General features: G+C 43.3%; 5 protein-coding genes across 5 annotated transcripts; 2 read left to right on the top strand and 3 right to left on the bottom strand.

Moving 5' to 3' along the window:
- Positions 1–146: 146 nt before the first annotated feature.
- Positions 147–1,672, top strand: FOBCDRAFT_236158 (uncharacterized protein; the record flags this gene model as incomplete). The annotated part of the gene is made up of 5 exons (XM_059610051.1): positions 147–319; positions 381–568; positions 617–777; positions 955–1,377; positions 1,430–1,672. 5 exons carry the CDS (start codon positions 147–149, stop codon positions 1,670–1,672), a joined length of 1,188 nt encoding a protein of 395 aa, XP_059463986.1.
- A 29-nt stretch (positions 1,673–1,701) lies between these two features.
- FOBCDRAFT_236157 (uncharacterized protein) lies at positions 1,702–4,829 on the bottom strand (the record flags this gene model as incomplete). The annotated part of the gene is made up of 5 exons (XM_031194979.2): positions 1,702–2,160; positions 2,215–2,434; positions 2,481–2,683; positions 2,747–3,104; positions 3,154–4,829. The coding sequence occupies 5 exons, from the start codon at positions 4,827–4,829 to the stop codon at positions 1,702–1,704; spliced, it is 2,916 nt and encodes a 971-aa protein (XP_031029717.2).
- Positions 4,830–5,993: 1,164 nt separating this feature from the next.
- On the bottom strand, positions 5,994–7,438 carry FOBCDRAFT_195977 (uncharacterized protein; the record flags this gene model as incomplete). The annotated part of the gene is made up of 5 exons (XM_059608830.1): positions 5,994–6,067; positions 6,150–6,181; positions 6,243–6,362; positions 6,422–7,270; positions 7,335–7,438. 5 exons carry the CDS (start codon positions 7,436–7,438, stop codon positions 5,994–5,996), a joined length of 1,179 nt encoding a protein of 392 aa, XP_059463985.1.
- A 2,803-nt stretch (positions 7,439–10,241) lies between these two features.
- On the bottom strand, positions 10,242–12,442 carry FOBCDRAFT_195976 (uncharacterized protein; the record flags this gene model as incomplete). Its single annotated transcript, XM_059608829.1, has 3 exons — positions 10,242–11,394; positions 11,446–12,085; positions 12,136–12,442. 3 exons carry the CDS (start codon positions 12,440–12,442, stop codon positions 10,242–10,244), a joined length of 2,100 nt encoding a protein of 699 aa, XP_059463984.1.
- Positions 12,443–12,705: 263 nt separating this feature from the next.
- On the top strand, positions 12,706–14,610 carry FOBCDRAFT_247470 (uncharacterized protein; the record flags this gene model as incomplete). Its single annotated transcript, XM_059610798.1, has 3 exons — positions 12,706–13,116; positions 13,170–13,738; positions 13,850–14,610. 3 exons carry the CDS (start codon positions 12,706–12,708, stop codon positions 14,559–14,561), a joined length of 1,692 nt encoding a protein of 563 aa, XP_059463983.1. The 3' UTR covers positions 14,562–14,610.
- Positions 14,611–16,425: the final 1,815 nt, after the last annotated feature.

Raw genomic sequence — 16,425 nt, 5'->3', positions numbered from 1 at the left:
GGGGTATTTGAGAGCCTAACTTGAATTAGTTGAAATACAGTACAAATTACCTCATATAAACGAACTTAAAGCACCACAATTCCTCCCTTACTTCGGGGTTATAAAGTACTTGTTTCAGTCAGTTTAACAATATTCAGCTCGCATCAATGCATGCCTTAGCGCCCAATTTTGTCGACGAAGTCATTGTGCCCATCAGAGTCATCAGTACGGGGGAGAAAATAGAAGATGAGGATAATACGAGTGCAGAGGTACATCAGTTCTCGACTTTGGAGCAGGTCGAGTCCCACTTCAGCCGCACTACGCACTCCTACAACTTTGTGTACGTACTTCCGGAGCATTATGTCCATGCTTCTATGCACTGTGCTGATCGCCGAGAACAGGTCGATATGTCAGCGTAATTCGTATAGGCCTTTGGAGATAACCGAGCCAATGTTCAATCGCCTGATCAAGAAGTTCGATTTGAAGGCTTCTGCATGGGATGTGGCCTCTTGCTTTTATGACAAAGATTTTGATATTGAATCTACTTACTGTGCTCCCTTTACTATACATCATAATGGAAATGTAACAGGTAAGCAATTATCAGGCTCCTATGGTTCATGATCTCACATAAACCTAGAAGTGTCATACACCATCCGGTATCCAGAATTCAAGTCGGCTGAGGGGACCTGGGTCATTCGGCAAACCGGGATTTATCAGAAGTTTAACACTAAAACATTGCAGAACTTGTTCATCTTGTTTAATCCTGCACCATCCACAAGATTGCATCAGTACGCACAGGTCTTGGCATCAAAAGGTCCTCAGAGCATCCAGCAGGACTCCTTTTGGCTACACAAAGAGCTTTTTAGAACTTATTTTCCTGCGTGGAGACTTTACAACGCTTATTTGGAGAAATCCTTGATTCCGATAGTAAGTATACATTCAACGAAGTTGATCAATTGACTGATTTGTTCGCAGGCAAACAACGCGGTAGCCACCTTTATTGAGGAACTGACCGAGACGGAATACCATCATCTCACTGAGCTAGCATTTCTTGAGACCCGCTTAGTACAAGTCCCCGCTATGCTGGCAGCTTCAAGGGACGTCCTTGAGGGTCTAGTATGTCTTTGTCGTGAGATGACCGGTAGAGAAGACGAGAAGATTACCGAATTTTCAAGATCTACATTGGCAGTCATTCAGCAACATATCCGCGAATGTGCAGGCTACACCAGAGTAGCAGACTGTCTAGAACAACGAGTTCAGAAGATTACACAGCTTTTGGCTAACACTTTATCCTTCCGCGAACAATTGAACGCCAAGGTGCAAAACAACAGTATGCTGAAACTGAATAACCTTATTACTACCCTGACTGTCCTATACTTGCCTGCATCTTTCGTGGCAGTAGGTTTTAACTGCCCTCTCTCTAACCATATACAACGCTAATTAGTCACAGTCTTTCTTTGGTATGAACTTCTTCGATTTCGATAACGAGTCACGTCAGATCGTGGGAACCCCTATCCTTTGGATTTACTTTCTCTGCTCTGCGGTTATGACTGTCTTGACCTATGTGTTTTATCATTTATTGATCCAGAAGGCAGTGCTGAAGAGAATAACCTGGAAGATCCCTTCAATAAAAATGTATACCAGGACGAGGACGAGAAAGAAGGAACTTCATAAGGGGCCAGAGCTTGTGTAATTTAGCAGAGTATTCGCTATTACCTAAATCTATGTACCGAGCGAGTTGCTGACATTTATCTGAAACACAAAATACCGACCCTCAAGCATGTCCACCATGATACGTGCAATAGTCTCATTTCCCTCACAAGAAACACCAAGTTTTGCTTGATAACCCGCTGATACACCGAGGTCAGCCAGCTTCGTAATCTTCGGCCGAACATCTGGACTTTGGGTTTCAATGTTTAAAAGAAGAAGACTTTTGCTCCCAGATTGCGACCCCAGAGCAAGAATCTTTCTCGAGTGCTCGACAGTTGCGATCTTCAGAATACGATAGCTTTGGATGGGCGGATGGATGACTACCGTTGGACTCGATTCAAAACCTTCGTATCTGAGATGGTACAGTCGCTCTGCTTGTGATGCTATGATGAGTTCGGATCTCCGGCTCTGATTGTCAATCTGAAGGCACGCCATGTCGGTGAATAATCTTTCGGCATTATTGTTCGTGGACTGGAGAGGTTTTGTTAGAAGATGAAGATATAGTTTCAGCAAAGCAATACTAACCCTTTGCATTAAAGCTTGCTCCTTCATATCTAAAGGCTCGATGATGAAAATATTCACCGATAGAGTTGAACCCTGGCGGATAATTATATATCCTTGGTTTCTCGTTTCAAGGGTCAGACAGGTGATCTCGCCTGGAGGCAATTCCAGGAGGGTAGCCTTTTGATCGGCGATACAAACACCAGCATCTTTATGTTCGCTCCTCGTCGTGTCCGAGTAGATGCTAAATCATATGTTAGGATTGCTCAATATTTCTAGGAGTCACTTACCTTGCTGCTGGGGTAGGCTGAGAAGCTGGATCGAATGCAATCCTGCCAGTGAATAATGAAGGACGGCCTCTCTTATCCTGAAGGATACAGGCCAAGGAGTTCCTGTCAGGGGAAACTGCCAGCATATGAATTCCTGGATGTGGCAGTGTCACTCTGCTGTACATGTTCAGCTTACGGTCAAGTTCGACGTCGAATATGTAACACTGTGAGATATTAACAGGTCAAGCTTGGAGAAAGTCTAGTAGTGTATAACTGTCTGTACTTACATTGAACAATTCATCTGTCGTTGCTGCGATCAAGTATCTGTTAGTTAGCCTCACTGATCTCCACGAGCGACTCCAATCTGCAAGGGAATATTGTCCAGCGACTGTCAGGGTAGACTCTCGCTCACTGTCCGTTGAACTCATTCTTGAACCCATACTATCGACCCTGCGGTACGGTATTGCATTGGTTAATCCAGAGCGGTCGTCGAACAGTGTGATGGTTTTGCTGGTCCAGTAGGCTACCCTAATACCATCTGGCGAGCACACGCTGTCTTTGTACTTTAGCTTCTTGTCCACTTCTAGTTTCCATCGACGAATATTTGTCTGTGCGAGTGACTGCTTGCTCTTGCGTCGGAAAAGGCTATCTTTTATTAGTCAATCTTTTCCTGTCATATTGATTAGGAACCTACCCTAAAACCTTCTCTTGTGCCTTTTGAACTAGGGAATGAGGCATTGAGTCGTTTTCAGTGATGCTGAGCTCGCTTTCCACGGTGCTGTACTTCTTCAGTGTCGCCTGCAAAAGTTCGACAATTCTATCTGCACCACACCGACTGCCCTGATCGATCAAGAGCAACTCACTCTCTAGGGACTTGAGCATATATCTCACAGCAACTCCTTCCGAAGGACTCTGTTCGGCGGCTAATTTTATCAACTTTTCGTGCTGCTCAACAACTCCACGGTTAATCTCGAAGCCGATATTGGATTTGTTGTACTGATAAAAACAGTCGACGTTTTTGTTGCTGCACAGAAGTCGTGACTCGCTGTAGCCTCCGAAGCCTTTGTATCCTTCTCCCATATATGTGAAAAGGAGGCTGAGAATACAACCGAATGACCAAATATCACTCTTCTCATTCATTGTCCTGCCTTCTAGTTCTGCCTCGACTGGTAGGAACATGTCTGTACCTCGGAAGTTTTGAGTCGCTGAGGCTTGGCCGGATTGGTCTTTGAAGCGTGTCCTGAAGAGATTACTTAGATCTGCTTGTGACCTTGTTCTTGTCTTCACTCTCGAGAGACCAAAGTCGCTAAGCTTCCATATCATGTCACGAATGGAATTTTCTGATCTTCTGCGAGTATCGTGAAAGATAAGAATATTGCTCGGCTTGAGGTCCATATGGTAGCAAACAATCGGATCGCCCTCTGATGTAGTCATCTTCCTGTGAAGAAAATCAAGGGCGCCTGCAAGCTCTCTAGCAGAGCGAATGATGCTCTCTCGTGTACTCGTGTCGCTAGGAGATATTTCCGGATTTCTCTTCATATACTCCTGCAAGTCCAGATCTGCGCATGGCATAAGAAGACTAAAGGTTGATGGCTTTCCTTCTATGACAATAGTGCCAAAACTCTTGAGGATGTTGTCATGCGTCGCCTGGCCGCTGAAGATATCTCTGATTGCTCTGACCTCCTTCTTGAAGCTTACCTCTGCGGTGTCGACGCAGATAAAGTCTTTGCGAGCGATAGTCATGGGTCTCGAAGTAGGCTGGCTGAAATTCCCATCCGTGGTTAAGTGGCCCTTCGGGATCGTAACTTTATATACAACGCCAAAAGCTCCGGACCCGATCTGCTCTTGCTCCAGCCATGGCAGTGATTTTTGGTCATCGCTGCGAATCATCACAAGATCTAGACTCCCAAGCACCAGGGTGCAGAAGGGACGCTGCTCATCAAAAAAGTCTCGTCTATCAGACGGCCGTGAGAAGAGACGTTCAAGAAATTCCTTGCTGGCTGGTAAGAGGTTTGGTGTCTCTTGGTCTTCTTCTTGAAACTCCGCCTTATTTCCAAACACTAGCGTATCCAGAAATTCCTTTATGGCGTCGATTGAGCACTTGGTGTAAATTAAAACTGCCAAGAAATGTTGAAGTTTCTTTTCCTTAACCTTTTCCGCAAATTTGCGTGCGTTGACTTGGTCGGTGTCCGTTGGCATTTTTGCATTCGCGGCTTTCAAGGCTCTATAAACAGCCTCCAGATTTGACGGCGAAAGGACATATTTGACCATTCCTCGTGTGGCGAATTTTTCTGTCGTATTTTTCTTTTCGAGGCCATCTTTGAGCTGTGATCTTATGTCATCGAGTAAGTCATCATATAGCGACCCCATTATTACAAAAGAAAAGCGATGGTGCTTTATGGATGGAAGCAAAGAAATGAACTGAAGGAATAGTTCAGGCTGCGGCTGTTGTGGGGTGCGTGTGTCTTTATTAAAGCTTGCTGTCACGCTTACGCGGGGAGCGATAGGCAACCCCAATCCTTATCAACCTAAGGAAATCGGCGAGAAAAGAGATAAGAAGCTATCGATTGGCTGAGCATTCATCTTACCGCTGTACTACAAGCGCTAGCCCAACATCAGGCCCTGAGACACTTTTCAGCCGCAGGGAATAATTGCAATTCAAACCACATTAGCACCATGTTTACACTCAACTCTTTAGAAAGGTTGATTTCTAGAATCACCAGATATCTCTATACTATAGATCGGTCCATTTCCTGTTAAAATGGGTTGACTACAGGCACTGAGAATACCACTGGTTCTGTTCCTTGCAGGTATCCCTTTGGCTAGCGTAAGGCAACACCTAGGTCATAAGCAGGGATTCCAACCAATTAGAGAGTTATAAGCTTAAGGTATATTAGGCCTTGCCTAATTTAAGTAGTTGCAGAAGTCTTAATATTTCTAAAGGTATAAAGAAATGCCTAGTATTAGAAGAATGTATAAAATATTTAAATATAATCTTTTATATAAGTAATTTAATAATTATTAAGAATATTAATTTTCTTTTTATTAAATTGATAAATTACTAATAGCTTATTTTAATTTTTTGATATTTTATTTTAAAAAAACTTACTATATAATACCTTATATATAATCCTAATCTTAGAAAATTATTAAATAAATTTTATACCTCTCTAATTAAAAATATATTTCAGATATATATTTAGATATTTATATAAGCTTTTTAATATCTAATTACTAATCTGCTTAACATAAATACTGCCAACTTTATGTTATATACTAACTACTTTTAAACTTTTTAATACTTAAAGCTTAAGGATAAGAAACTTTAGATAAAAGTTAAGTTTAATTAGAATTAATTTATATTTTATACCTTATAAAGGCAAGTATATAATAATTAACTAGGCACTTTTATATAATTACTAAATTATAAACTAGATATACTATTAATAAGTAATACCTATGGCGTAAAGATTTTATTACTATATAGAACTTAGTTAATTGTCTTTCCCTTTTTTACCTACTATGTCCATTTAGCTAGCGGGTTCCAGGGAAGTCGGATTGTCCCTCCATCTCTACAATACGCGATCCCAACATCCCCCTCGTTTGTCCTATAATAGCACACCAACGTCTTTGGCTCCCAACCCCAAAACCCACCTGCTCCGAGAGTATCTCCTGTACCATCCAACTCACCTTCTTTCTCCAGCTGTTCTATCCTCGCCCTTCTGTGCAATGTTGTCAGTTACCCGCGCAACTACAAATATGTTGAAGCGAGCTGATACTTACGTCAATGCATTCTCATATCCCCAGACCACAGCAATAATTGGTGAGGGTGGAGCCTGGCAAAATTCCATTCGCTTTTTGGATATAGCCTCGTGTTTGATTTCGATATTAGACGTGGTCGTGCTTTACATCGGACAGGTTAACCCCCAATCGTTGCAACCATTAAATGTGACTTGACTTACTCAGCGGCAAGAAGCTCCATGGGTCGATCTCCGTACGAATACAACACGTTAAACATCTTTCTTTCCACGTCAGGCCATGGATCGCCAAACTGTTCTACCAGTGAATCTCCCTTGATTTGCAGGGTTTGCTGTGGAGTCACAAGGCTTCGGACTATTTGCGTAACGTCCTTGTCCGCAAATACAGCACCGTATATATGCAGTGGTGGGCCAGTCTGAGGCTGAAACGCACCTATAGAACTCGAGCTTTGAAGTGACATAGGCGCACCCCCCGTCTGGTGTGGCGAGCCAAAGCTCTGTATGCCGGGCACTACTCCAACTGTCTCAGCAGTGGGATTGTGAGCATGCCCGGAGTTACCTGGCGGATGTTGCCCATAATATGTTGGCGTTGGTGATACTTGGGGTCCAGGTACAAAGACCGGATAGAAGTGCGTCTGTGTTTGCGTATGCGTGTAAGATGCCGTTTGCACCGTTGGTGCTGGTTGCTGCTGTTGCTGCTTGTTTCCAAAAAGACCCATTATTTTGGCTCCGACGACACCAGCGCCAGCTATTGCAGCGGACTGGGCCATTTTCCCTAAACCATCTTGTTGGCCATGGCTTTCGTGATGTTTCCCGAATTTATTGCGAAAGGAAGAGCCAGCCAGAAAGCCTCCACCCATAGCCAGTGCAGTCTTTCCTAGGCCGCGATCTCCATCCCCAGGGGGTTGGTTGTACGCCCCCACTTCCGTGGTAGTTGGATGATTCTCAATCGTAGGGACATTATGATCTTGAAGATTCTGGTATTGTTGTTGCCTGGGCGGGGAGACCGGACGCGCCCACTGAGTAGCTCCAGTGGCAGGAAAGACATAGTACCTAGACAACAAGACTGAGCAACACAGTCGAACCACTTCACAGAGTGGAGCTTGTTGCAACTAACCATGCATTGTGCTCTGGGCTCCAGTTCGACACCCAGCCAGTAGGTAAGGTTGGCCCATCACCTCCCAGCGCTTCCTCCGCAGACGAAAAAGTAGATGCGGGCATATAAGCTACACAATCTTGTTGGGGATTGTTGGTAAGGGGGAGGATGGCATTTGAGTCAAAGGGCTATGGTGATTTTGAGACTCGGGGTAACGAAATCGTTGAATATTAGTCGCGGCAGGAATAGAGATCATGCCAAGAGGTGAGATGGTACCATTGACAGGCTGATGCGGGGTTCATATACCTCCCGACTGCGCATGGCGCGCAGAGTGGTATGGTCAGGCGCCATCGTCTATCCGATTCTGATGGAGGGTAATAGCGCCTGTACTGACGGCCTCCCATTAAGAGGGACCTCCGGATAAGCGGCTTAGTCCTAGAGTCACGAGAGGGAGCGTAATGCATAAATATCAGTACAACACAAACAAGTAAGAAATAATATTGGTTTCAGCCCTGAGCCTAACGTATGAATGGGCTCAATTAAGGGCGTTAAGGCTCGTATATGAAGTGCCGAAAGCCGCTTATTAGCCTAGCTGTGTTTTATCGCAATGCAACGCTAACCAGACCTGTTGCCTACTGACATGTATTGCCTACATAATTGGTCAAAAGCAATTCCCAGGCTATTATCTCACGCAAGTACCCTAGCATTGAAAAGTCTAGACCTTTTGTGGCTTGAACTACTATGGGAGCTGTGACAGTTTACTTAGTTCTTATTAGTTATTAATTATTAAGTACTTCTCTGTTATGAGAGAGTACTCCGGCTTTCGACGGAGAGAAGACGAGAAGATCTCCACGTGCAGCGAAGATTATAATATTCTCAAGAGATTTATCTAAATGCCTCAGGGAATCCTGTTTATAGAGTTGCTGGTGCTGCGCTGTTTAAAGCCCGAGGTAATACCAGTATTATTTTCTTTGTATTATTATAACTCAGATCGAGTCCTTTAAGCACTAAAGCATCTCTGAAGACCTTGGCTAATGCAATAAAGATATATTAGTTATATAATACCAACTTAAGTAAAATAATAAACTAATACTAGCTGGTGGCTTAGTATATTAAATTTGCTTATAGAGCCTTTATTAGTATATTCGCTTGCTAATGTTGAGGTTTCTTACCTGTTGCTTTCTCTTAGGGCCTTATTGCCAAAATGCTGTATCTTAAAACTAAGTTCTTGTGAATAGTGTTATTATTAGCTACCTGCGCTAACTATAGAGGGATAATTCCCCTCAGATCTTAACTATAACAGAATTACTCCTACTCACACATTTGTACCGTTTAAAACTTAAGTTCTTCGTGGTGATATAAGCTCTCAGCCACAAGTGTAAACTGCAATTAACACATCTGGCTCACAACTTGACAGTATACCTCCGGCATACGTAACTGCACCTGGATCTTAGGAGAAACGTTCCTCTGGAATAAGGTCGCCAATGCCGCAGCTTCTGACTCTTGAACAGCATGGCTACGCCGCTCATGCGCAGCTGTGTTATGATACGTAAAGCACTAAGTATCGCACAAATCTCTATAGTATTAGCACTAATAAAAGCTATTCTAGTTAATAGAATAACCTTTATAATAATATGCCGCTTATGGCAGACAGATATGCTAAAATATATAAAGCACTAAGTAATATATAAGTAATAATAAAAGCTATATTAGTTAATAATATGACTAAAATAATAATAGCTAGAATAACCTAGTATATAATTAAAAATATATTATTATTTTCTTACTTATAACTTTAGAGTTATTCCTTTTAAAAGTAGTACTAATTATATAATAGATATTATTATATTAATATAGCTTTAGCTATATAAATTAAACTAAGCCGCTTCTTTGCATTTATAGAAGTTATAACTCCTATAGCACTTTGCCTTCTAAATAACCTAGCTATAACTATCCTACTATTATATATATAAAAGGAGATAATTATTAAATTTTACTTTTCTACTTTATATTAATAATATATCTCTAAATATATTTATATATAGGTTAATAACTCTTATATATTATATTAGTACTTTAATTATACTTAACTGTAGATCCTAATTAAGTAAAGTAAGTATAAAAGATAAAGCTAGCAGCTAAGAGAGGTATAGGTAAAAGTAAATATATATATATAAAACCTGACTTGGGGATAGTAAGCTAAAAGTGAAATTAATAAATATTCCAGTTAAATAGGCAAAGATAGGCGTCTAATGCTTGAGTTCTAATAATAAATAGTATAAGGCTTTTGGTAATAGTATAATATCTGTAGTAATAATTGCTGATATAGGGAAACTTTAGACAGAGAAAAAGGAGCCAGGAGGAAAGAAACTAAAGCAAAAGGCTAAGCAATGAGTTGCCAAAATAATTCAGAAAATAAACACAATTACGGGTGGCGATATATTAAGCACAGTCGACCCTGGGCGTCTCTGGGACTGTCAATTTGAGTTCATAAACCCGAAAACTATTAGATAATATCTAAGTCATGTGTATTACTTTACCTTACCTCGTAGATTAAGCACGTTGTTGCATATATGTCCTTGATTCGCGACCGAATACACGTAATGTCTAACAGCTATACAACATACTAGCTACGTACTGCCCCCACTTCGCCTCTAATGCTGTCCCATCGCTAGGTATTATGGTACTCTAATTGATGCCTCTTTAAATTATCGCGACGCGTAAATTTCGCACCACAGCTGTCACACTCCAGATATTGAAAATATCCTTTATCCTTTGCGTACTCCCGATGTACTACATAGTAATGCCGTTGCAGGTCGCGTCGCGCTCCCGCTTTAAAGAGACAATTCTCATCTGCCTCACAGCAAAACGGCTTGTCATGAGTATATCGAATATGCTTGCTAGATTGAGGATAGCAAATAGTTAGTGCTACAAATTCTTAGATAGATAAGGATAGAAGGCGTACTTGAGATCTCGGTTAGACCCAAACCATTTTTTGCAGTCCGATTCTGAACACTGGAACAGGTCTGACTCCATTCTCTGGTCTGAACTAAGAGCTGAAGAGGTTGAAAGTACCGAGAGTTTTGCAAATTCCTGGTTGGGATTAATTGTCTCAGTATGAACCCAGCAAACTGCGCAGATACCGTCAGGGGGATGTTGATGGGGGGGTGGGGCGAGGCTGGCCTTCCCGTCAATGCTCTCCATGTCATGCTTAGGATAATCTGTCATAGAAGTATTAAGGTGTTTTAGTGCTGAATAATCGAGGTGGGCTGGCGCTGCATGAAAGGGCCCTGGTGATGGCGTGCGGGCGGTAGTCTGAAGGAAACCTGGGTGTCCTCGTCTCTCGGAGATAGTTTGGCCAGTCGCCTCCGTCTCTTGGCTTTGAGATAATAGGCTAAAAGGATCCTCATCGTCACTGTTTTCCCATGGGAAGTCTTCTGCAGGCCTATCAAGCATCGGTGGCTTCTCTGATCCGGTCTCGCTCATAATCTCAAGCTCGTTCTGGGTGCTGCCCTGTTCTGAACTACCAAGAGGCAGAGGGCTTCTTTGCCCTTCCAAGTCGGGGGCAATGCGCGATGGACCGTTGCCAGACATAGAACTGATGGTAGATCCCTCACCATGCACTATTTCGTCTCTGGTGGCTCGAGGTATCGCAAAGATTGCTAGCTGCTCCTGATGCGTCGCGACGTGCCTCTTGAACCTAGACGTACTAACGGAAATGTCTTGGCAAGCTCCTACTGAGGCAACGCGGTGAGGCTGCTCATCTCTCTTCCGCTTAAGCTCGTCTGCCCACTCATCGCAAAAGGGACAGTCGTAGGCTGTCAAATCGTACGTACTGACACGTCCAGCGTCTTCCAGCGCTTTCAGTTGCTGATCGCCAAAAGTGCCATGCGTGGCCAGATGGGACTGAAGATTGCTCCTCGAAGTCACTCCCACTTGAGAACAAAAAGAGCAAATGTATTTTGCCCTATGATCTAGCTCATGGTCAAACCAGGAGTCACGGTCCCCAAACAGAAGATCACCACACTCGCTGCCACCTATTGTACAGACATAGGCTTTAAGGTCGTGGAACACGTGTGCTCTTTTAGAACTTTAGCTCCTACAAGAGCAATTTTAGGGAGTGAGCACTAACTTCCAGGTTTTCTCTCGTTGGAACGATAGAAGCATGAAGCAGATGGGGCACTCGAACGGCTCTCCTTCCCTCGACAAGTCCGCCAGGGATGGTAATCGAAGAAGTGAAGACGAATCCATCATTGTCGAAGCAGTTACCAACGACAAGGCGTCAAATTCCTCCTCTTCCTGTGTTCTTAGGTCTATGCAGGGAGCAATCGTTGTGGCTTTACTGGACAATATTTCTGTACGCGACGCAGAGTAATCGTTGATACTTTCGTCGCCACCAAGCCGAGACTTGTGATCTCGAGAATAGGCGATAAACTGTCTTCGTTTGGCAACGGCACCACCTAGGCGAGTGGAGAGCCACCCTTGACCAAGTTTGGGGTGTTTTTGTCGGACGTAACTGATATCAGCCTCCTTGGAAAAGGTTAGATCGGACACCTGAAGCGCCTGGCTGAAACGGTCACGGGACGTCGCTTTGCGGACAAGAATGCCAATTCTGAACAGCGAGCTTATCGACTCTGAGATGATCTCGAGAATCATTTGAGACTCACTCAGCGGCGGGCTAATTGCTGAAGGCCGGGATGCTGCCTCCTGTTCAACGGCTAAACTTAACGTTATGTTCCTGTTCTCACGAGTTCCACAGATAATGTTCAAGACTGAGACAAGCGTCAGGTATCAGCAGAGGAAACAAGCTGGCACAACTTACGGTCGTGTGTAGCCCCCAAGATGTCTTCTAACTGCCTGAGAATCTCATATCGTATCTCCGGGGTACCTGAGAGCCTGTAGTCTAGGGAGAGCTTTCTTGTTGGCCCCAAAAATGCCCCTACGCTGCCTGCCCACAGCTTAAATCGTTCCGAAGCATCTGTCACGGCTGCGACTGATAGGCCGGGAACCGTTGGTTCTGACTCGCTTTTCTCATTCAACTGAGTAATAAAAACTTTCAACTGGTCTCTCACACAGCCAGTCTTTTGGTGAATAGTCTCTTCGGACTCTTGTCTGTTGTATTCCGCCATGAGAGATTGGGTAGGCGTTGTCAAAGCCCAAGCTAGGCTTTCGTCACAGAGAGAGATACGAAATACCTCAATCAGGCTGGTAAAACTGTTTGTGCAAAACCCCGCATTTGACACGTGGCGCTGGGCTGATGATTGGGCCAGCCTGATATCAGGCTGAGTGGCCAGCAACTGTGACTTCAGGTAGATTTTCTCTTGCGCAATACCACGACTAACTATAGCATTTTGTTGTCTCTTACGAAAACATCTTCCGATCTGCTTCTATCATGTCGGGCATCGAAATTATCGGTGTCGTTCTAGGCGCTTTCCCCATCGCCGTCATGGCACTTGAGAACTACAGCAAGCTTGCCACCAGCGTGAATCTCTTTTATTCTATCAGAAGCGAACACAAAAGATGCTTAGATGACTTGACATATCATCAAATCTTATTCAAAATACATCTACGCCGTCTGTTACTCCCCCTCGCGGTAGACGATGATAAGATCGATGAACTTCTCGATAACCCTGGGGGAACAAGTTGGAAAGAAAAGTCAATTGACGACGTACTCAAGAGACGCATGAAGGATGCATATCTGCCGTACTTTGGATACGTCAAAGAGATGGCGAGGGTCATGAACGACCTGAACCAACGCCTGGCGCTGGACTCTGAAGCAGTGCAGAACAATCTCAGTAACCAGGTGAGCCTTATTTTCCAGTGAATCTAAGAAACCAATCTAATTTTTTCATGCAGAAGGCGTTGAAAGGTATCGAGAGGCTTCGATTCGAAGCCAGCCCGGAACGGATAGCTTTTCAGCGCTTCAGAATCAAGTTTAGCAATGGAGAATCAGACCGCAAGCGTCTTCTGAGCGAGTTCGAGAATTACAACGGGAAGCTAAAGGCACTGCTGGATTCTAGTGATGAAGACGCCAGACTAACACAGCAGAGAGAGCTCATGTTTCACAATTCAGCAACTGACCTTGCAGTTTGCAATTTCTGGAAACAAGCTGCGAAGCTATTCAGAGCCTTGACCTCGGCGTGTTACTGTAGGTGTCAGCCTATGCACGGCGTAGAACTGATGCTGCAGGACCGGATAACCGAAAAGAGCGAATTTCATATTACCTTTACGACTTATAAATTGTCTCTATGGGAGATTTATAAGACGAAGATAACCGAGAGAGACGAAACAGTTACTGCAGAGCTGAAGAAAGCTGTTCAGATACTTGAGGGTGTATCCATCCAGCAACCGAACCACCGGCAACTAACGCCCACGAAATCTTCTTTAAGGTCTAAAGGAACTTCTACATACCTGCAAGTGGCAGAGTGAGTTAAGCTGAAGAGAGGAAGCGAGCAGATACTCATGGATTACAGTAGAACGCCCTCTGTTACTCTGACATGCATTGATCGAAGTGCCCAATGTCAATCTCATATTAGCCAGGAGATATCTGTTCTCTGCTCAGCTATCCGGAATGTAGAAGGGGCTTGCTGTGGATATCTTAGAGAAAATGACTGCCGATTCTATGTCTATACCCTATCTCGGGAGAATACAGCAGTCTCCCCTCCATACATAACGCTCTGTCAGATCCTACAGGGCGAGTTCCAACCGCCACCAACTCGATCACAGCGGTACACAATTGCATTGGTCATAGCTTCATCCTTTCTGCAGCTGTTAGAATCCCAATGGCTCCCTGATACACTCAAGAAGACGGAAATCTTCTTTAGGAGTGACCCTAGTAACTCGACTCGCTTCTGCCTAGATCAGCCATACATACGTCGACAATTCAACAACTCGAACGAGAAGACGATACCATATTTGGACCCAGGAGCCACCGAATTAGCGGATGGCTTGGACCAGCTCGGCATCATACTCTTGGAGCTTTGCTTCGGAAAAGTACTCGAACAGCAGCCTTGTAGAAAGAAGTGGCCCGATGGGAGAGATGCGAGGGAGGTAGCCGGTTTTAACCTGCTGGCAGCACGAGACTGGCAGTGCCAGGTACCCGAGGAGGCTGGTCCTGACTATGCCGAAGCAGTTGGATGGTGTTTGGATAAGGGTAAATCCAGACCTCCAGAACGGTGGAGGAAGGATATGCTACAAAGTGTTATCCATCCACTACAGCGATGCCGAGAATACTTAGCAGGAAGCTGACCTAATAAACAGATTGACAGTGAGATAGCTAAACTGAATTTCTTCCTGGGTTTTAAAATAGCTTCTAGGGTTAGATACCTTTAGTTAAGTGCCTTAATAAGACTTTATATATTTAAAGGAGTTTAAAAGGTTTTATAGTTAAATTAAATTATAATTTATTAAAGTCTTAACTTGAAATTACAACTTATATAAAGTTAATATAAATTAAAAGTATCCCTAGTTTAAACCACTGCTTTTTTACTAATTTCACTTTATCTTTTTTTATATATAAGGTTAATTAGTTATATGCCTTACTATATATATTTAATTAATAAAGCTAGTTATAACTTTAGGTTAATTTAACTTTTGCTAACTAACCTATATATAAGTTAACCTAATTCCTTTAATTCTAACTTTATTAGAATTTCTAAACCCTGCCTTTACCCTGCGTTTATCTCAGAACTCTATACATAAACTGCCTATTATTACTAATTCACAAGCAGCCCCCCTTTAACAGTAATAACCCTTTTAGAGTATCTGGTGTCATTGACCGAGGTTTGGATGCTAGCGGCACTGCTAGCATTGAATTGGGCAATCTTGTTGTTGCAAAAGCCCTCCATCTCTTCAACGACAAAAACCAGAAGATTGGAAGCGTGGCTATTTCAAGGCACCCGGCAAGGCCTCTTTGAGAGACTGATTTTCGAGACGAGTGAATGTTGGAGGAAAGGCTGTCGAGGCATAGATCGAGAGGGCTTTTACAAAGGCTGAACAAAGAAGGGCTCTTCGTTGTTGATGATGACTTGCTCTAACCGTTGGCCTTGACTTTTCCCTGTCAACTTGCTTATCCTGGATGTATATAGGAGGACTATAAAATAGTATATTAAAGAATATAAAAAATTAAATTATGTATAATTAGATGTTGAGCCAAGAGTTGCCACATATCCTTGTGATCTTTTAAGACTGTTATTTCATGTTTATAGACATCACAGCTGGTGCTTACTGCGCATCTTACCTCGTATACTGAAGTTGATAAACAATATCGGTAATCACTCATGGTTTACTGCCACTTGACGAATCCAGTTGCTTAAACTTAGATGCCACGTCGCACTTGACCTTGACATCGTGCATACGCGATAAAAGGTGCATCAGTAAATTACAGGGCTATATTTCTTGGCTTGAAGCGTGGAGACCTGAGATTTATGTCATCTGACGCGTTCCGAATAAGACCGAAGATGATGCTGAATGGGGTTTTTCACATCGACTAAAGACCTGGCAATTGCGACTAATGACCGCAACGATAGTGATGTCTGATAGCCACTACCTTTAATAGTGTAAATAAATATCCCATGCTTTGTAGAATTGAGTAATGTGTTAAATTTGGAATATAGTAGTTGCTGCGCTGTGTATAAAGGGGCTTTAGGCTAGCAAAATGATAAAGGTTGTTAGTTAATGAGCCAACACACTTTTCTCGTCTCATTGTACAATGAGTAACATGTTTAATTGCTGAGTTACATAAAGGGTTAGACAGCAAATCTTGAGACTGCAGAGAAGTGTGAGGCGTCATGCCAGTTAGTCACAGCAAGTGCTGCTATCATGACTTCCCTCCTGGATTTCTCGGGGTGAGGTTAAAAGGGAACGTTTGTCGATCCTACATTACTATCTCCCCAGGACATGCCGACCAACCGATTCTGCTGCATGGAAGTGCTCCTTCTCTTTGCGGAGCAACTTGTTTATCTTGCAATGAAGCGCTATCTGACAAGCGCCGACCGCCGCCACTGTGTATTATAATGGTTTCCTGAGATTCATTCTCACCGCGGTAGGCGAGGCGGTCTCGAGTTGATCACATCCCTGACTCTCTGGGAGCAGGATCGCATACCATTTATGC

Source organism: Fusarium oxysporum, chromosome I (genome assembly GCF_013085055.1).
Source record: "Fusarium oxysporum Fo47 chromosome I, complete sequence".
Lineage (NCBI taxonomy): Eukaryota > Fungi > Ascomycota > Sordariomycetes > Hypocreales > Nectriaceae > Fusarium > Fusarium oxysporum.
The sequence above is the reverse complement of the archived record's forward strand: the minus strand, read 5'-3'. Positions and strand labels throughout refer to the sequence as shown.